General features: G+C 30.0%; 2 protein-coding genes across 2 annotated transcripts; both read right to left on the bottom strand.

The window, feature by feature from the left end:
* Nucleotides 1-1,352: 1,352 nt before the first annotated feature.
* On the bottom strand, nt 1,353-5,268 carry LOC127790190 (uncharacterized). Its single transcript, XM_052319490.1, has 5 exons — nt 5,163-5,268; nt 3,699-3,719; nt 3,034-3,545; nt 2,375-2,842; nt 1,353-1,514 (listed from the first exon to the last, which is right to left on the bottom strand). The coding sequence occupies exons 1-5, from the start codon at nt 5,266-5,268 to the stop codon at nt 1,353-1,355; spliced, it is 1,269 nt and encodes a 422-aa protein (XP_052175450.1).
* Nucleotides 5,269-8,159: 2,891 nt separating this feature from the next.
* Nucleotides 8,160-8,712, bottom strand: LOC127790184 (uncharacterized). The gene is made up of 2 exons (XM_052319483.1): nt 8,586-8,712; nt 8,160-8,491 (listed from the first exon to the last, which is right to left on the bottom strand). The coding sequence occupies exons 1-2, from the start codon at nt 8,710-8,712 to the stop codon at nt 8,160-8,162; spliced, it is 459 nt and encodes a 152-aa protein (XP_052175443.1).
* Between the last annotated feature and the right edge of the window lie 13,192 nt (nt 8,713-21,904).

Raw genomic sequence — 21,904 nt, 5'->3', positions numbered from 1 at the left:
CATGCATTAAAACTAAGGCCAAAGCACCAGAACATATATATATACATCCTCTACTAAGAAACAACCTAATAAGTGACCTTAAAAACCGAAGGCGAACAAAATGAGTGGGAAGACCAAACAAACAGATAAAATAAGGAGGCCCAGACAACACATATAAAACTTTGGGGGTTTAAGGTTTCTTGGTGTTGGCCTTAGCTGGGCCAAACAAGGCCCAAATAAAAGGCCTAACTGGGGCTTAAACATAGAGGTTGACCCTTTTTCATAAATCGAAGTCTCCGCACCCTTACTAGTGGAGACCGGACCCATATTGGGGCAATATTGGTCACGCCCCCTCATTGGTGAGGAATTTTACTTAAATAATATTATCAAAATAATATTGAGGCAAGCTTATTCATCAAAAAGAAAATAGTAAGGTTGCGGCTCGGATAAAATAGAGTATTTTGCAACTTTTAAAAGAAACACTCTATGGGCATCAGAGCATTTTTCTAGTAATTTCAATTAATTTAAGTCACTAATTGCAGTTTAGAGGGTTTAGAAACACTCGTGTGAAAAACGTATATGTAACTATGCTAGAAACACCTAATGTACACTTGTTTTTTTTCTTTTTCAACCCCAAATGGCATCATTCTATGTATTTTATATTTAAACCCTAGCCTCTACTAGTGATTGATTAGCAATTCCTACTTGCAACGACCCTAGAGATAGGTGACTACTACATCTTGCGAACAAGTACAATTAGTGAACATTAGGCCTTCAAATAACTTCCCAGTGATTGGTGAATGACCGTAGCTCTCTCCACAGTCCTTCTCATAACAGTTCTAAGGTATACTAGTATTCTTTGATTTCTTAATTTAGTGTTATCCTTGACTATAAATACCTATATATACATATATATATTTGTATATTCTGCACATATTTTTGTATATTCTTGATCCATTGTTATATATGTATAGAAATAGGACTGTATAAATATATGGTCACACACATGTTTATATATATGTATATAAATATAAAATACATATAAAAGTATATATATATATGTGTTCATTTATATATATATATATGTAGGGGTGGAGCTAGAATTTTGATTTAGTGGGAACGAACTTAAATATAAAAAATATAATTTAAAAATAAGAATAATATTAAAATATAAAATTTTTTTACAATTTTTTCTTATAACTTTTCATACTTTGACAACGTCGTATGATCTTATTATTAATTTTATTAAATACATCATGCTTTACATACACAACTAAGTTATAATTCATCCATTAGTCTCCAACTCTTCATAATATTTATTGCAAAAAATACTTTTTCTAGCACGATAAAAAGAACTGTGTTGCCGTCGACGTCTATGTGTCCCAGATGGTCCCCTTGCGGGCGCCCCAAGTAGTGGCCGAAGACTTGAAGTGAATCGTCTTTCCTCGATCTAACACTGCTCTGAAATTGTCGTGGTGGCTAACGGTGGCGTCGTCAGCGGTGGAGCTGGTTCTTGAAGCTGCTATTTGGGCCGTCTATACAGATGGATTCGGAGAACTGTCTTCAATTAGTGGTTTTTGCTTAATAGAGGACGAAACCGGTTTAAAGAAGTTGAGGAGAATAAAGCCGGTGCCAATGTTCCAACTTCCAAGTAAAGAATAAGTGAAACTGTGAAGGAGTGAAAAGTGCCAGTGAGGAGAACCATACGGAAATGGATACTACTGCGGTTTGGGCCCGAGTGTTGCAGACCCAAACACCACCAGTGGCGTGTTAATTATACACTCCCCTTTTTGTTCATGACAGTCCTTGTGATTTATATTTCATTATAAAAAAATTTCAACTTTGCCTGTGTTGTTAAAGAGACTCACCCCGTTAGGTTTCCTAGTTCATTCATCTAATACCATGTTCCGGATACTAAATGAAAAGGCAACATGAATGTGTGGTTCAAAAGTTCTGGCTTCTTCTCAAATGGATTAAAAGATTCTCACTTCAATAACCCAGAACATGGAAATGATGGTTTTGGGTTTGTCCTACGGAACAAACAACAATTGAAGATTGTTCTTAATTAAGAGAGCTCTCACATCATTCAGTAAAAGCAATTAAAAATTAAAAAAAAAAGGTGCAATGCTTTTTCAAGAAATTAATGCTATCCAAGAGAGAACTCAAAGCCCATCAACAATGATGCAATTCGAAGCTATAATTTAGTATAATGAAAAAGAAAATGAAAAGGCTTTGATGTATGCTACATTTATCGGCCAGTAAATGAAACAAAACAACGAAAAGCAAAATACAGGTAATGAACGGTCAGGTACACTACATCTATTGAAATAAAGATTAGGAAACCTATGGCTGGCCACATTGCATTGTATGGGTTGACATTTATTTCGATGATAACGTAGGCCTCAGCACAAGCTGCAATTGTGAAGATGGTGGAGACAAATAGAGCAGCCAGAGAACCAAGGTATCTCACTGGCAAGATCATGAAGAAGTCGTCATTGGTAAACCTCGACAACTGAATCAAAAGCATGGTAGTCAAGGCAATTAGAGTGCTAAATAGAGTGGCCTCAGTGTACCACAAGAATGACAAAAGTTGATCTTCTTTCTTGGTGCTAAAAAACTTTGGACGACCAAAACTTCCACTATTGTTATCGTCATCAAAACCTCCAGGGACGGTAAATAATGTCGCATAGTTGACAGTGCCAAGGAGAGCAACAGCCAGCATCAACTCACTGTTCATATCTTTGAGTGCCTTCTCAGCCTTCTCTCGTAAGCTGACATGGTTTCCTTGAAATAGTTCACTTGCTGTCTTCCCAACAAAATTGCGGTGGTATTGGAAATGAGGGGGAGAATCATACCATATCCTCTGCCAAAGAAAGAAAATAGTTAGCAACTCAAATGGTTTTTGTTTTTTTTTTTTTTTAATTCTACATAGTAGACTATCAAAATATAAAGTAAGCACATCATTTGGCTAAGTAATGTAATAGTCGTTGATTGAATCGCATTGCATGTATTCAAGAAAATAATTTCTTAGCTAGGAACCTTAAACCAGCATACGTCCCATGCCATCTGGTTCATATGTCCGAGAACAATTCTAGGACTATTTCCTTGTTTTGTTGCAAGATGCAGAATGGTGTTTCCCTGGTTGTCAATTGCTGTTAGCATCACATCCTTGCCAACTTTTGTCTTCAAGTAGTCATACAGTCTTTTATCTTTCTTCACCACTGCTATATGCAATATGTTCTTTCCATTCTTGTCCACTGTATAGGCCGCATCTGGGAATTTTTCTAGTATTTCCTCTACCAACTCCTCAATGCTGTTTTCTACCGCCTGAATTAGCGGATTTCTCATTCTATTATTTTTGGATGAATCAATTGTAGAATCCAAATTAGGCAGTTGTAGAGAAACTGAGTCATTCATTTGCCCATGATCTTTACATGGTTCCATTGTACTTTCACCGTAAGTGTAACGGCTCCAATCTTCTTCATCTCCAATTAATCTTTTAGCTAGCGATACTGCCAATGCGTGCTTTTGCTTTATATCATCTACTCCTCTAAGCAAATTGGAAACTACACAAACAAGAAATTAAAGATTCAAGGAATAACATTGTGAACATAAATTCTTCAAAAAAAAAAAAAAGAACAAAAAAAAAAAGGAAAACGAAAAGGCTTCTTGGTGAGTAATCTTAAGTAAAAGGAAAAAATTAAGCTAGAACAACCAACCTCTAAGCACTCTTCTGTACCCTGCAAGAACAATAGACTTAAAAAGTATAAGAGAAAGAGTTGAAATTCAAAAAATAAAGTATAAGAGTAGATTAAGAAAATAAAGATGAGACCTACATTAAGCAAAGACGAATGAGCAATTAACTCTCTTGAAGGCATGAAGATACATGCAACGGCAAGTAAATATTTCTCTGTTCCTCGATCAATTTTTTTTTTGTAATTTACTAATATTTGGGACCATTCAAGTCTTTTTATATATTTTAAGATAAATTTCTATCCTTGTTCCTTCGATTAAGGTGCACAAAGATACAACTCACCATGGTTCTACTCTAGGTTGATGTTTTGGAGGTTTAAATAAAACTAGTTAATGTTGGTGTAGAAATCACGTGCGTCCTCTATGATTCACTTCAATTAAATATCTGCCAACAATGCTAAAGGTATGGCTTTGAGAGTGCACATAGACGCTCTATGATTCACTTCAATTAAAAATCTGCCAACAATGCTAAAGGTATGGCTTTGAGAGTGCACGTAGACGGGTAAATTACGTTAAAGATCATTAAAGTTTAATGTGTTTTTAATTTTGATTATTAAATTTTAATTATTTTTATTGTGATTACAGAAATTTAAAAAATTTTGCACTATGATCACATATAAGATTTTTCGACCACTCTATAGTCGAAGTGGGTGATGTGACGCTCACGTGGCTCTGATGTGGCAAACAATATAAAATATTATACAATAACAACTAATCAAAACGTGTCATGTGGTTTTAATGGGTTTAATAAGTTTGACACGTGACACATTCTGATTGGTTGTTATTGCACAATAATTATTATTATTTGTCTCGCCACGTCACCTACTCCGACTATAGAGTGGTCGAAAAATCTTATATGTGACCACATTATAAATTTTTTTAAATTTCTGTGATGACATTACAAAAAATTAAAATTTAGTAACTAAAATAAAACACACACCAAAATTTAGTGATATTTAGTGTGATTTTCCCGCACATGGACTTCAAATAAAAATCTGCTAACAATGCTAAAGGTATGGCTTTGAGATGTGTGCACTGAATATCTTAAAATAACTTTTATAATACAAAGAGGTCTATGTTTGATGCCTTATATACAAAACGTACTCAAATCATTAAATAACTGCCAATGACAACAATACACTCAAAAGTCTTAAAGATTTTTCGTGTAATAAACAAGCCTTAAGAATAATTTAGAAGTATATTCTATTTGGTAGAGTTGTTCTTATAGTTTTCAATCAAAGCAAAATTCTCTCTCAACAAATCTTCTACAAATAGAAGTGAGTCTATAAAGCTCTTGTGCTTGTACTATAAAGCTTCTTTTTTATTGGTAAAGCAACCTACAAGCATCATGATGCTTGTGCAGTAATTTTACATATATATTGTTATGTGACAACAAAACCAAAATAAAGTTGAATAAGTAAAGCAAATACCCGATGTTAGTTTGGTTAGCCACAAAGACGTTGTTGGTTGTGCGATATCCGATTGATTTTGAGGAGGATTTTCCGCATCTGCACTGGGCTTTGTTCTATTAACCATTGGCGGAATGCTATGGTGAAGGTACAAAACATATAAACCAAATCCGTATTCAAAACATACATAGAACTAATGAAAAGAAAACAAACCTATTGGGTTACAGTTTTTTACGATGGCTTTTTAAGTTTTTTTACTTAAAAGTTGTGAAAATCTTTAAAATAGTTTATCGTTTACGTTGATAATGTGTTTAGATAAATATGTTTTAAATTATTATTTATATAATTATATATTTAGTATAAAATATTTGATAAATTATGAGAACTTAACAAAAAGATGAAAATAAACAAGTTGTTGAATAATATAAATAAAATTCATAATTTTTAATAAAAATAAATTATAAATTAATATCCAACCCATAAATTTTTACCATTATTGATAAATTATATATAATTATTAAAAAATATATTAATATAATACTTTATGTTTAAATTTAGATTTAATTCATAAAAAAATTGAATATCAGTATAAGAAAAACAGTTTTTAGCAACAAAATTTTAATTCCGTCACTAATTAGCAACGAAAATTCCATCTCCAATTTTTTAAAATATTTTTTTAATTTAGTGACAAAAAGACCGGTGACTAAATTTAGTGATGGAATTAGCAATAGAAAATCTGTCACTAAATAATTTTTAATATTTTTAATAAATTTAAAAATTTAGCGATAGAAAAATTCGTCGCTAAAAAAGAAAAAATAAATTAAAAATAAAAAACTTTAGCAACGAGGGTACACCCGTCGCTAAAAAAGAAAAAAATTAAAAATTAAAAATTTAACGACGGGGTTACACCCTCACCAAAAAGAAAAAAAAATTAAATTAAAAATTTAATATTTGGTGACAGGCACACCCGTTGCTAAAATAGAAAAAAAAAAATAAATTAAAAATTTAATATTTAGAGATGAGGGTACATCTATCGCTAAAAAAAAAAAATTCAAAATTTAACGGCAGGGTATACATTTAGCTAAAAATGAAAAAATAAATAAAAATTTAATATTTACCAATTGGGTACACTCGTTGCTAAAAAATAAAAAATTAAAAATTAAAAATTTAGCAATGGGGGTTATACCTGTCGCTAAAAAAGAAAAAAAAATTAAAATTTAACAAGGGGGTACACTCGTTGCTAAAAGAGAAAAAAATAAATTAAAAATTAAAAATTTAGCGACGGAGATATACCATTTGCTAAAAAGGGAAAAAAATTAAATTTAAAATTCAAAATTTAGCTATGAGGGTATACCTGTCGCTAAAAAGGAAAAAAAAATTAAATTCAAAATTTATCAACGGTCATGTCCGTTGCTAAAAATAAAAAAATTAAATTAAAATTTTAATTTGAAATTAAAATTAATATTCATTAATTTAAAAAATTAATAAAATACGACATTACAAATTAAAATTAAAATAAGAACATAATTTTTCGCTTTTAATATAATAATTTATAAACTTCTATTTGAATTAGTAATGAAATAAATTAATAAATATTAAAATTAAAATTAATATTCATTTCCCTTTACTAATATTAATATTAAAATTAATATTCATTAAATAAATTTAGAAAATTTTGGAGTGTAAATATAATTCTAAAAAGTTTGGAAGAAAATACTATAAATATAATTTATGCATTTTAATAAGCAAGGAGGCTTTTAGATCGGTTGGTTAGCGCGCACATATAAAGGTGGTCTTGGAAAGTTGGCGATTTGATTCCAAGGTGCAACACTTCGAATTATTGCGGGGATTAATATCCCAGTGCTGGCATGTGGTAAGCAGAGGCATAGCCACGCGGCAAGCACATAAGGGGAGGGCAGGGGTTGGCGTGCGTTGAATTTTGAGGCACGCGTTGAATTTAATGACGAAAAGGTACCCGTCATTGAATTCAGCGACAGGTATAACACTTGTCGCTAATCCTATCACTAATCCAATCGCTACATTTCAGTGACGTCCTTTTTAGCAATGAAAATGTACCCATCACTAAATCCGTCACTAACAGATTTTGATGTTTTAGCAACGGAATTTTTTGTTGCTAAAACGTTAATTTTTTGTAGTGTATATAGGTTGAGATGTTAATATATATATATATATATATATATACACAGAGAGAGAATGGCAGGGGATGGAGTTGCCGATTCCGATGAGGCAGCAATGGCAGCAGACAAAGATGGAGGTGGCGTTGGAGGCAACAAAAAGAGATGAAGGCGACGACAACAGAGATGGGGCTAGGAATGGCGGCTGCCATGGAGGAGATAGAGGCAACAACGAGGATGAAATGGAGTGAGGTAGAGAGAATTTAATTTATAATGTTTTATGATAGTTGGAAATATGATAGTTATTAAAAGGTAAAATTGTAAAATAGTTGTTCAACTAAATAAGTTATAGACAACGTTTTGAGAAAAGCTAGAAAGGAGTTTTTCTAAAACATTATCAAATAGCGTTTAAGATCAGTAGCATTTAGACTTTTAACTTTTAATAAACGTATAACTAAATAGGGTTTACATGTTTAAACTTCAATAACAATTTATAAATGGTCAAATTGCTTAGCCAAACACCCTCCTATACATAATTAGAAAGCAACACATGTCTGTCAGCGTAGATTAATACTCACAAAGATAGATCAAACAGCGAACAATTTGTGTTGGGATGTAAGATCTACTCCCAAGATTTAGGAATGAATATGCTGACCCGCTTTTAAAGGAAAGAGGTTTGCTGGCTAGCAGATTCAATGCAGTTAATCCTTTCTCGTCTTGTGCTTGAGCAAGATATGGAAATGATTTCACCTATGCTAGTCCTGCTCAACATGAGAAGACAAACCCCAAGTAATTAAAATTATACCTTTTGGAATCTAGTGCTAAAGTAACCGAGATTTGAATTCGAGATCTCAAAAACTCAGACGCTAGTAGCTGTCACTAATTAAGCTACAACTTTAGTGGTAAGAAGAAGACGCTTCCAATAATATTCTCCGGTGACGGCGGCGTGAAGGAGAGTGCAGCCGTCATTTCTCGTTGTTGTTACGCTGTCCTTGTTTAGTTTCCCCTTCACCAAAACGAACGCATCTTTCTTCCCTGATGCAACGGCAACGTAAAGCGGTGTCTCGCCCAAACTATTGCGTGCCAAAGCCAAGCCTTCATCCTTGTCCAACATGATTTCTACGACATTGCATCGCCCAAACCTCGCGGCTTCGTGCAAGGTCGTGTCCCCTCTCAAGTTCCCCTTCTTCAGCATTTCGCTGGTCAACAGGCCGTCTTCAAAGAGTTGTTTGAAAGCCGATGCATTGCCGTCGATGGCCAGAAAATGGAGAATCGTGTTGCCGTGCACGTCGACATGAGCCTGACGTACCGCCTCGTTGACGCCTGATCAAGTAGTCGCGGAGGACTTGAAGTGAATCTTTCTTCCAATCTAACACTGCTCTAATAGCTTTGTGATGCTTAACAATGGCAGCGGGGCTGATTCCTGTTCCTACCATTTTGGGATTCAGAAAAGTTGCTGATTTTTTAGTATTTTGGGATGTATGTGAAGTGCAGATTTGTGCTCCTGCCGCTTTGGGTTGGTCCGATGGAGGGAGTGGGGTTTACGTTCGGACCCACACTCTCCTTTCATTTTGTCTGGGTTGAACAAATATTATACTATCCGATATGAGTAATAACATTCTCCGTATGAAATGTAACTTCTTGATTAATTAAAGTAATCTCTCTTACTAAGAAAATTAAGTATTAAGAGCATCTCTAATGGATCACTAATTTGGTGTCAAAATGCTGTCCAATAAATACACCAATTTGGTGTTGGACACAAACTCCAATCACCAAATTTGGTGTTGGACGAAAGAATAACACCAAATTTGGTGTTATACTTTTCACCAATACCAAATTTATTTTTTAATTTTATTTCCAATTTTTCCCTTTTTAGTATAACTTCAAAACAAATTATTTTAAATTATTACTTTTATTATATTTGTATATTTTGATTAATAATTAAAAATATAAATTTAATTATTATAAAAAATATATACCGATGAAAATATTTTATTAAGATTTATAAAATGAGTGTAATATTGAATATATTTTAAAATATTTAGTATATTTTATAAATACCATGTTAAAAAAATATTTATGGGAACATTAGTTAAAATATTAAGTGAAAAAAACATTTATGGGAACAATAATTTAGTTAATTTAAAATATTAGTTGAAACAATGAGATGGATAAATAATTAGTTGGATAAACAATTAATTTGATAAAAGTTAGGTAAAAATAATTAATTAAAAAATTAGTTGAAAAATTAATTAGAATAACATATTTTGTAAAAAATTTAAAAAAAATTCTGAGAGTAATTATTAATTTTTTTTATAAAATGTGACTAATTATTTTTAATAATATTATACTAAGTTAAATAAATTAATTAAACAATTATTTATAAAATATTCTTTAAAGATATTTTTTGCACCAATTTGATGTTGAGTTGGAGAGTGAACAGAAACTTGGTGGTACGTGTTGAAAAATTTGGTGCAAAACTACTGTTCCACATTAAAATTGGAGATGCTGTAATGCTCTTTAATTACAACAAAAAATTGAAACAACCAAGAAAGAGAATAAAGCGCCTTTGCAACTAAGTCAAAAGAAAGAAAAACAAAATTATGTCTATATGTGACATCTGGGTGCTCGATTTGAGTTGACTTGTCTATTGAATCATTCCCTTCTCCACAGCCATGCCCGAGTCTTAGATGCTTAATCCATTATATGTTCACACATTTTGTAACTCCATTATATGTTCACATATTTTGTACCATTGTATGTCGAGTCTTAGATGCTTGCTCTATTATATTTTCACACATTTTGCATCATTGTATGTTTTTGCTCTTTGATGGTTGTGTTTTTTATGTATTGCTCTTGTGACTTATGTATTGAACACTTATTGTTAGGAATATCATCTTGATTAGTTGTCTTGTTTTATCTATAAATTACATTGTCTTATTTATCTCTTAACCACTAATGTTTGATTGTTTGTAATTTTAAAGACAAGTCATATTAAGAGGGACTTCGGGTAGTATTCGTCATTTTTTTTTGAAAGGCGACATTTCTTTTAAATCCTTTTTGAATCATGACAAAAGAAGAGAAAAATTGACGTGTTAATAAGTTTTGTTATCATAAAAAAGAGGAAGATTATTGTTTTATTCTTTAATATTATTTTGATGATGAAAAACCACATTTGATATTTTGCATCCATCTTTTATAAAATGATTCTCTATAGATGTAACAAAATTATTTTAAGTACTATACTAAAAATTATCCAATGCCAAAATATATTTTCAATAACATTGATGGCATTTGAAAAACCAAGTTTTTATTCTCAAAAGAATATTTTGTATTTAACTCATCAAATTTGGCCATATACCACTTTAACATCAAAGCCATATTTTTAAATTTGAAGGTCAAATTGTCGATTATTTTTCACAAACCAGTCGACTGTTTGCCCTTAAGGTGTTGATCAGCTTTCCAAGCCTATCGACCAGTCTTATGTAGGCTCTTGGCTAGCTCCGATCGATAGCTACTACATAAAAATCAGTTGATCAATTTTGTTTCAGTCGATAGTTTTTCTTCCACATGTCAATCGATTCTTAAGGTTTTGCATTAATTGGTCGATCATTTCTACGAGTTTGTCAACTGCTTTCATCGCAAATCTCTTTAACAATTAGTTTTGCATATCATTAAATGTGACCAACGAGTCGTCAACGAGTAATAAATTCAAAAGCCAAGAGAAAACTTATAAATACCAATAAGGTGATGCGCAAACGTGTATTATATAACATAAGTATATTCATAGCATAAATCTGTATTCATGCCATAACTTAGGAGTATCCAAGATATAACATGCATGGGGTATATTCATTGTATATATGGTTATCCATGATAATATATAAGGGTATTCATGGTATATTATTCAAAATTATTATAAAATCAAAAAATACTATAAAATTATTATAAAATGGTAAAATTCTTTAAACTATCATAAAAAATATAGTGTATATATATATTATATTACAAATATATATACACACAAAATTACTGCATACAAATTCTTAACCCTAGATCGTAATCATGAATTTTGAGATGTGATTTTGAGTATAATTAAAATGTTGTCCAACAGTGCCAAGACTATATCTACTATAATGGTTGGCATCAAATCTGTAAGTATAGGAATTTATTTAGTTATTTTTAAAATAGAATGATCAATTTAGCCCACAAGATAAAGTACAATAATAAATACCCATAGGCTACAGTACAATGGTTAATTTAGCATTCATTAGACTTTTTGACCTTCTGGACAAAGTGCCAATGATTAATTTGGGACTTTACTTGAAGGATATTAATAAATATTTTGAATTTTTTCTCTTTTAAATATGTATATTATTTTTATTTTTAAAATAAATTATCTTTTTTTTAATAAAGTAGAATAACTCTTCTCCAATATATATATATATATATATAATTTTTATTTCACTGCATCGCATCAGTTATATGAATTTTAGATTTTCATTTATCTCTATCCATTCTTTTTTTCTTCATTAAAACTTATGTATCCCTCAAATAATTTTCATGTATTTGGCTTTCACCCTATTTAATTTCTTTAGATATATATTAATATAAAATTATTATATAATCATTATCATTTAGTGAAATAAAACCATTTTAAAAATATACTTACAAAAAGTATAATTTTTAATTCTAAGCTAAAAACATGTATTTCTCTTAAAAAATATTCTCCAGCCATAAAAGATATTATAATTTGGAAAATGCATTATAAAATATTTTCTATTATATTTATAGATTTTTTTAAGTTAATAAAAATATATTTTATGATAAAAAAAATTATATCATCATGCCAATATGCATTCTAGTATTTATATATATAAATATATATATAATATATTTATTTAAAAATGCAAAAATAGCTCTGGCGCTATATTGTCTATTGCTATAGCTGAACATGCATGCAGGACAGAGACTTCAACGCCGGCGGGGTCACCCATCGACAATGGGTTCCAAAGATCCGACACGAGAGAAAATTCATCTTTGGTGGGCTCACCCATTGACGATGAGTTCTAAAGAACTACAATAGAGAGGAGCTCACAAGTAAATTTTACAAATCTATGGAAGAGCCCCAATGTTTGATGATAGCTCACGAGGACCCCATCTTATTATCAAATGAACAAGTTGCCAATTAAACAAGATCAACGGCTGAAATTTGATTTCAGCCAATCCAATGCCCCAGATTTGCCGGTACTGATAAATTTGGTTGGTACTGTAAAACTCCCCCTAAAACCAGCCACTTGATCTATTCCATTGATTTATCTCAGTATGAGGAAGGTCTGTCATCTCAGTAAATCTGCATTCTTCATCAAAACTGCACGAAGACCAAGACTACGAGAGCTACAAGAAGACCGACTTCTTGTATCCTATAAGAAGTCAAGAAGACCAAGACTTGAGAACAAGCAAGGAAAAAATTATATTTATATATATATATATATATATATAGAAAATCTTAAACACTCTGGTTAAAAAGTAAAGCCAAATGAACCGATAAATCCACCTTTCAAATCCTTGGCCGCGATGATTATTGTAGGAAATAATAATATGAAGTGATCGGACAGTAGAAACTTGATGATTAATTCTTGAATGCAGTATATATCCTTCATCTAAATCAAGTAATGATTGAATGATCCGGATCAACATTAACTGAGACCATGTTCAACGTGGGTTGGCTAATTAAGGTGGTGGCATAGTCCCACTAATTAACTGGGAGATGCGCAATCACCGGGCGAATTTGAGGAGAAGTGGTTTTACGTGGAATCATGACATTGGAATTGAGATGATCACATGGAGATAACTGATAATGATGTCCTCAAGAACTAATTACTACACTTCTGTTCGTTATATATATATATATATATATTTGAAGTGATATATATGTTACATTAATGTATTATATATTTGTGTTAAAAATTAGTGTGTGTCTCAAGTAACATTTTTGATATATATATATATATATATATAAACACACGTAAGCATAATTCTTAACTCAATAATATAATGTAATTTCATGATCTAATAACTTGTTCCTATGGGTTTGCAGTGCGACGTTTAAGCAAAGCGTATATATGCAGAATAAGCCATTCTTTGTTAGCTTCCACGTACAAACCATATGCAGTAGAACATTTAATATCAGTTTCGAATTCGCATACTATAGCCTGCTCTTGAATTTGTTCATTTTTCTTTTGTTTGTATTTTCCTTAAATTTTTTCGGTTTTTATCTCAGTATTCCAAAATTTGGGTAAAAAAGAAAAGGAAAAAAAAAATTCAGCTAACTGAAAATTGAATCGAGGTGTTCAATTTTGATTCAGTTAATTTCTATGTAGCTTCCGTACAAATGTCAAAAACAAAATAATTTGGTTCGAGTTACAACCAACAAATACGAAATTGTCCACAAAGGGACATGCACCATGCATGAAGCTAAGGCCAAAGCACCAGAACACATATATACATCCTTTCATAGGCATAGCGCAGCGATAAAGTACAAAGAGAATAATAAAAACATCAGAGGTTTAAACTTTTGTGACGTCTTAAAAAACAAAATTATTGCCGAAAGATAATAATAAGACTAGAAAACAAGTCCTTCACGTGAAAGATGGATCATAGTGTGCCATGTCACCCCTTCAGAGTCTCGTCTGCACAACATAGAGGTAGAGCCCATATGGAGGGTAGTCGATTCCTGAAAATTCACTCCAAATGTGTTGTGACCGCATTTGTATTTACCTAGAGAGTGAACTAGGGAAGAATGTCACTCTCCCCAAGATTATTTGGGTGAAACTTGAACATTTAGATTATTAAAAAATAAATAAAAGAAATAAGCTTAATATGACCTTAAAAATCAGAGGCCAACAAAATGAGTGGAAGACCAAACAAACAGATAAAATAATGAAACCCAAACAGCACATACAAAACTTTGGGGGTTAAGGGTTTCTTGGTGTTGGCCCTAATAAAAGACCTAATTAACTAGGGCTTAAACATAGAGATTGACCCTTTTTCATAAATCGAAGTGTGCGCACCCTTACTAGTGGAGACCAGACCACAATATCGGTCACGCCCCTTCATTGGTTAGGAATTTTACTTAAATAATATTATTCAAATAGTATTAAAGCAAACTTATTTATAGAAAAGGAGTAGAGTTGCCTGAGACAAAAAAAGCCCTCATAGAGAGCATGTCACAAATTCTAAAAGAAACACTCTAATTAAGGAGCATATGAGCATTTTTATAGTGATTTTAAGTAAGGGTGCGTTTGATTGGAGGGTGGAAAGTGGGGTAAAATTTTAATTTCATGAAATTTCAATTCTCACTCCACCCCTTAAGAATTTTAACTTTTTGATTTCAAGAAAAATCTCTACTGTTTGATGGAATTTTCTGGATTCATTTTAAAATATAATTCGAATTTTATGGAAAAAAAAAATTGTTTGATGAAATTTTCTAGAATTTGGATGAAAAATGAATTCTATTCTCATTTTTCACCCCTATCAAACGCACTCTAAGATGAATCCAAGCCACTAGTTGAAGCTAAGTGGTTTACGGAAAGCATATATATATATATATATATATATATAGGTAGCTATGCTAGAAACACCTAATGAACGCGTGTTTTTTTCTCAGCCCCAAATGGCATCATTCCATTAAAATCCAAGTTAAAAGCACACACACTCGCCCTTCTTCTTCTTCTTCTTCACTTCATAAATCTTAGCCTCTACTAGTGATTGATCAACAATTCCTACTTGTAAAGACCCTAGAGATAGGTGGCGGCTACATCTTGTGAATAACAACAGGCAAACATTAATTAGGCATTCAAACAACTTCCCAGTAATTGATGAATGACCGTACCTCTCACCACAGTCCTCCTCATGATAGTTCTAAGGTATGCTACCATTCTTTCATTTTTTTTGGTCTATTGTTATCCTGATTGACAATAAATACGTATATGTACATATATATTTGTATATTCTGTACATATTTTTGTATATTCTTGATCCATTGTTATACATATATAGAAATATGAATATATAAATATATGGTCACACACGTGTTTATATATGTGTATAAATATATATGCATATAAAAGTATTAACATATGTCTTCAGTAGGAGAGAATGGTAGATGAGATTGACACATCACATATGTCTTCACCATTACCAACCCAAGACACATAGTTTCCACTGACACCTAGGCCTTTGGGCTTCATTCAATAGAACCCAAAAACAAAGAATTAGAATACATGAATTTCATATATATATATATATATATATACTCCAAAAGAAAATGTTTACAAAAACCTCAAAGACAAACCTAACTGTAAACCTAAATCCACTGATGCGTGTTCTTTTTTGTCCTATGTGATCTCGTGGGTCCTAGGATATCAGTCCTGATGTCGCCTATCCATGATGTGTTAACCTGAAGGCGCTGGATAGATGAATATGTGATGGGTGCTACTACTATAGAAATATTGAATAGTAGCACCCATCGACACTATAAAAAAAATTAAAATAATTTGGCACACGGGCGGACGCGTGTGCACGCCCATGCCTTGCTAGCAGCAAGTGGCATTGCCTCTGCGCGCCAAACGGTGCTGAGAAATTAATCCCATCGTAAATCCATTCTCTTCTTTCTCCTTAGTTTCGATCCTTGGTATACCATGCATGCGCGCACGCACAATCGTTTGAGTTGCAAGCCTTATTAATACATACACTGTACATATTAATTATATATAACATTTAGTTGCCAACGATTTTAATTTTACTTTAAATTAATATTTTAAATTTTAAATCTTTTAAATTCATAAATTAATACTTAAAAAAATAAATATTGTAAATTTTTAACACCACTAATGTACCACTTAAATGTTGTAATTAATTAATCTCTTAAATATTTAAGTTTTATTAGATTAAAAATTAGTTTAAGCTGCCACATGTACCGTTGGGATTAATTTCCCAATGCAACTCGTTTCCTTCCCCTCCTTAGTTTCGATCTCTGGCCGCGTGAGCACTCTTATTACATATATTGCATATAATAATTATATATACTGCAAGCCTTCTTATTACATATACTGCATATAATAATTATATACTATATTTAATTGCTAGTCATTTTAATTTTATTTTAAATTTTAAATTTTTTAATTTATAAATCTTTATATATATAAAAGTAGGATAGTCTTGAAAAAAAAAATTTCCCCAAAACTTGCATTAATGATTTGTAAGTAATACTTATTGCATTAATAATTTGTATTTTGTAATTTATATTAATAATTTAAATCTTTCAATTGCTTTGAAATAATAAATAGTAATAAAATTTTTCCTGAAAACTTGTGTCAATGATTTACATTTAGTACTTATTGCATTAATAATTTAAATCTTTCAATTGTTTTAAAATAATATGTACTAATTATTGTAAAATTAATAATAAATTTTAAATACACGAGTTTTTCAATGCTAATCATAGATTTTCCAATACATTATTATGTGAATATTAAATATTTAATTAATCCGTCAATCAATCAAAAAAATACTATTTATGAGTAATATGAATAGACACTCCAACTATTAATTAAGTCACAAAAAAATGTTCATTTATATAAAATTCTATCTTTATATAATATAATATAAATATTATATTTTATATATAATATATAGTAGAATAGTATGCAAATATTTCTTCTCTCCAAAAATTTGCCAAACTATTTTTTACATCTAAAATTTGTATTAAACTTGCATGAATTTTTCAATTCTATTAATTAATCAAAAATAAATATTTTTTATTAGATCTTCTCATCAATTAATTATCTGTGAATCAATCAAAAGTAAATATTATTTATCAGAAATATGAATAGACACTTAATGTATTAACTAAGTCAGAGAAAATTATCTATTAAATAAAATCTTATCTTTGTATAATATAATAATATATAATATATTATATTAAAGTAGAATAGTTTGCAAATTTTTGTTCTCTCCAAAAATCTACCAAACTATTTTTTGCCTATAAAATTTGTATTAAATTTGCATGGATTTTATGAGAAATATTAATAGATAACTTAAACTATTAATTAAGTCATAGAAAATTATCCATTTATTTAAAATATTATCTTTATATCTTTATTCTATTTATATTTATATAATATTAAAATATGATAATCAAACAAAGTATTTTACCAAGTATCAATCAATGGTGAATTTTTTCCCACAAAAACTTGCATTAAATTAAATGTAGTGATTAATTAATTATTAATTAATTTAATAATTATATTATAGTCTTGAAAATGAGATATCTTAACAAATTCATAAAAAAATATTTAAGATTGTCAAATGTTAGGGTTTTTCAATGCTAATTAATATTTAAGGTATCACATTTTTAAGACTATGAAATAAATCAAAATTCATAATTTTAAAATTTTGTTATTATTGAAAAAACTGATTCTTACTCATATTTAAGAGTTTTAATTTATATTTATAATTATAATATAATAAATAAAAAATAATGAACGTCTTTGAGTGGATATATTATAGATTTTATAATATTTATTTATAAATAAATATAATATAATAAATAAAAAATTTATAAGTATTTTGTCAAATGACTTACTTAATGTGTTAATTATTCTTTAACACATTAAATGGTAGTATATTGAATTAAAAGTGTTCTCCATTAGTATATTGAATAACGAATAATTAATTAAACTTAAATTTTGATAAATGATTAAAGATTAAGCAAAAATTATAATTATTAATTCTGTTAAAATTATTTAAAATAACAAATTTATTTTTTATTTTTAAATTAAACTCTCTCGTATATCACACGGGTTGACCACTAGTTAATACTTAAAAAAATAAATGTTATAAATTTTTCACTCAACTAATATACCAGTTAAATGCTGTAATTAATTAATCTCTTAAATATTTAAATTTTATTTGATTAAAAATTAGTTTAATACATATTTGTTTTTATAAATTTTACAATATCATATCAATTTACATATTTTGGTTTGTAAATAAAATACATAAAATTTGTAATTTTAATTTTAATTTAATCTTTGTCTAATACATAATTAATAAGTTTTATTTTCTTATTAATTTTTTTATTTTTTAGCGGCAAGATTGTCCCTTCGCTAAAGTTTCTAATTATTAATTTATTTTCTAATTATTTAGCGACGAAATATTTCGTCGCTAAATAATATTAATTTAATTAAATAAAATTAAAAATTCAGCGATAAGGTCATGCTCGTCGCTAAAAAATAAAAAATAAATAAATAAAAAATAAAAATTCAACGACAAGGTCACACCCGTCCCTAAAAGATAAAAAAATAAATAAATAAAAATTAAAAATTCAGCAATGGGATCACTCATTTCGCTAAAAAATAAAAATAAATAACTAAAAAATAAAAAATAAAAAGTTATTGATTGGGTCATTTCCGTCGCTAAAAAATAAAAATAAATAAATAAAAATTGAAAAGTCAGCGATGGGAATAATTTTATTTTAAATTAATATTTTAAATTTTTTAATACATAAGTTAATACTTAAAAAAATAAATGTTATAAATTTTTCACTCAACTAATATACCAGTTAAATGCTGTAATTAATTAATCTCTTAAATATTTATATTTTATTTGATTAAAAATTAGTTGAATACATATTTGTTATTATAAATTTTACAATATCATATCAATTTACATATTTTGGTTTGTAAATAAAATACATAAAATTTGAAATTTTTCTTTTTATTTTATCTTTGTTTAATACATAATTAATAAATTTTATTTTTTATTAATTATTTATTTTTTAGTGACGAGTTGTCCCATCACTAAAATTTCTAATTATTAATTTATTTTTTTAATTATTTAACAACGAAATATATCGTCTCTAAATAATATTAATTTAATTAAATAAAAATTAAAAATTCAATGATAGGGTCACGCCTGTTGCTAAAAAATAAAAAATAAATAAATAAATAATGAAAATTCAGCGACGGGGTCACACCCGTCCTTAAAAAAAAAAATTAAATAAAAATTAAAAATTCAACGACGGGATCGCTCCTTTAGCTAAAAAAGAAAATTAAATAAATAAATATTGAAAATTCATTGATGAGGTCACTCATATCTAGGGTTGGCAATGGTTCAGTTTGGTTTTGGTTTTGGTTTTTGCAAAAACCATAACCAAACCAACTTTAAACTACTAAAAACAAAACCAAACCATTACCCATTGGTTTTAAAAATTAAAAACCATAACCAAACCATTCAATTTTGATTTTAACTATGATTTTTTTAGTTTGATCTATACCAACAAACAAAAACAAACTCTTGCAAATAGCATTTATAAAAATTTTTAATAACTCCACAACAAACAAAGACAAACTCTTATAAAGTTACATTCTTCTTGCATAAAGTTACAAATTAACTTCAAACTTCTTAGATATAATTATTTGATTGATAAAAATAAAATAATTTAAGAATAAGTTTTATTTTTATTTATTAATTACTTTATAAATGTTAATATTTTATATATTTGTAATGCATTAGTTAAAATATTTGTAAAAAAATGCATTAGTCAATATATATATTATGTGTAAATATAATATATTAAATAAATAAATATATATTATATATGTAACACCCGAGAATAATTTTGAGAATAAAAATGATGTTTGATAAAGGGCATAATTGGAATTTTGAGAAAAATAAGACTATAGGGCAAACTAACACAGCTTTGGACGACCGAATTAATCAGAGGGAGTACCTCGGACTCTAGATAGTCAAGGAAAATGGTATAGTACCGACGAGCAATTAAAATTATGATTTTTAGTTATGAAAGAAATGAGATCGGGAACAGTTTTCGGTACAACAAAAATACAGCTGCCAATTAGGTCGTATTACCGAATTACTGTAAACGACATCCAAAAAGTCAACGGAGAGTGTCAAGGACTAGTATTCGATGTATAGAACAACCCTTAAGAGGTTTCAGGTTGAATCGAGTGGATTTGAGGTCAAATAAATCAGTCGGGCCTAAGTGTAATTTTTTAAAAATGCCCGAGGGAGGTCAAAACGGTAAATTTTTGAAAATTTCAAGGGAGAAATGAGAATTTATAATCTTGTGGGTCTTAGTGGTATAGTTGGATAATTAAGGGGCTTGAGAATAAGGGCCAAAATGTAAAAGGAAATTCAAAGGGGGCCAAATCGCAATTTTTGAAAATCTACCAAAGCATGGCAGATTTGGCCGAGATTTTGGCCTGATTTTTCGGCAATTTGGGCAGCCTAGGGTCGTCAGGGAGTGGCCTAGGGTGGTCTAGGAAGCGTGGGGAAGAAGCCTTGGCCGGAAATCGGCCACGTGGGGGTCGAATTTGGCTATAAATAGCCAAGGGTTCCGGCCGAAAATGAAGCATCAAATTGCTCGATTTTGAGAGCAAATTGAGGGAAACCAATAAGGGGCTTTTGATCCTTGAGGGAAGCGGATCATTTCTGGAGATTTTGGGAATTTTTGGGGTAGTATAGAGGGTGTTTTCGCATATATATACATTCGGCCGTATATATATATATATATATTTTGCAATCGGGTTGTAGAGTGATCGATCGAGCGATCTAATAAGGGGCTTTTGTTCGCAAGGTGATGGGTAACTGATCTGGAAAGTTTTGTGCCAATCGGAGTTCGAATCGAGGGTCAATTTGATTCGCCGGAGTTCGGTGGCGGGATAGCTTCGGCCGACTGTTTTTGGCCAAATCGGAAGGCTTCCGGTGGTCGTTTTCGAGCAAGATTGGTACCATTGGGATCGACTAAGGGAGAGGAACAGCCTGGTGTCGTCGCTTCAATTTTCCGGTGTGCCGTCGCCGGAGAAGATGACTGGAGGTATTTTTTTGTATTTTTTAAATATTGAAAATATAGAAAATTAGATAAAAAAATATAATTAAAGGAATTAAAATTATGGAAAAATATCCAGAAATTCAAGAAAGATGAATATTTTAATTTGGTGAATTTTTATCTTGGAAATTTCTTGGGGAAATAATTATTTTTGATTTTTGAAATGAAATGTAAATAGAAAATAAATAGGAGGAATTTTTATAAAATTCTGGAAAAATTCCAGAAGTATAAGGAATTTATTTTATGAGTTTTGGTGATTTTTCTTGAAGTATATTCGAAGTAAATCGATGAGAAATAAATTTTCTCAAGGAAATGTAATTATGGAAATTTGAGAAAATAGGAGAAAAATCTGGAAAATTTCCAGAAAATCCCAGAGGCTTATAAATATTGTTTTATGAATTATTATGTAAAAATATTTGAGAAAATAGTTGTGTAGATATTTATTTTGGATTCTTAGAGAAGAAAATGGGAGAAAAAATAGGAAAATTGTGAGAAAATTAAGGAAAATTATAATTGTTGGATAAATGTGATGATTAGGGTGCCTTGAGGGTTGAGACGAAGTGACTCGTGCGAAGATCGAAGAAGGCACGCAAATCGAGGCAGGCACGCAAATCGAGGCGTACCGAAATATCGCCAAATGTGAGTGTTCGCCCCCAACTTGTTTTGACTTGTGAGTGGTTCTACCCGAAAAGGCTTTAAGTGTCATGTGAATGGTT

This window comes from Diospyros lotus, chromosome 14 (genome assembly GCF_014633365.1).
Source record: "Diospyros lotus cultivar Yz01 chromosome 14, ASM1463336v1, whole genome shotgun sequence".
NCBI classification, from domain to species: Eukaryota; Viridiplantae; Streptophyta; class Magnoliopsida; order Ericales; family Ebenaceae; genus Diospyros; species Diospyros lotus.
This window is presented reverse-complemented; position numbering and strand designations above follow the sequence as displayed.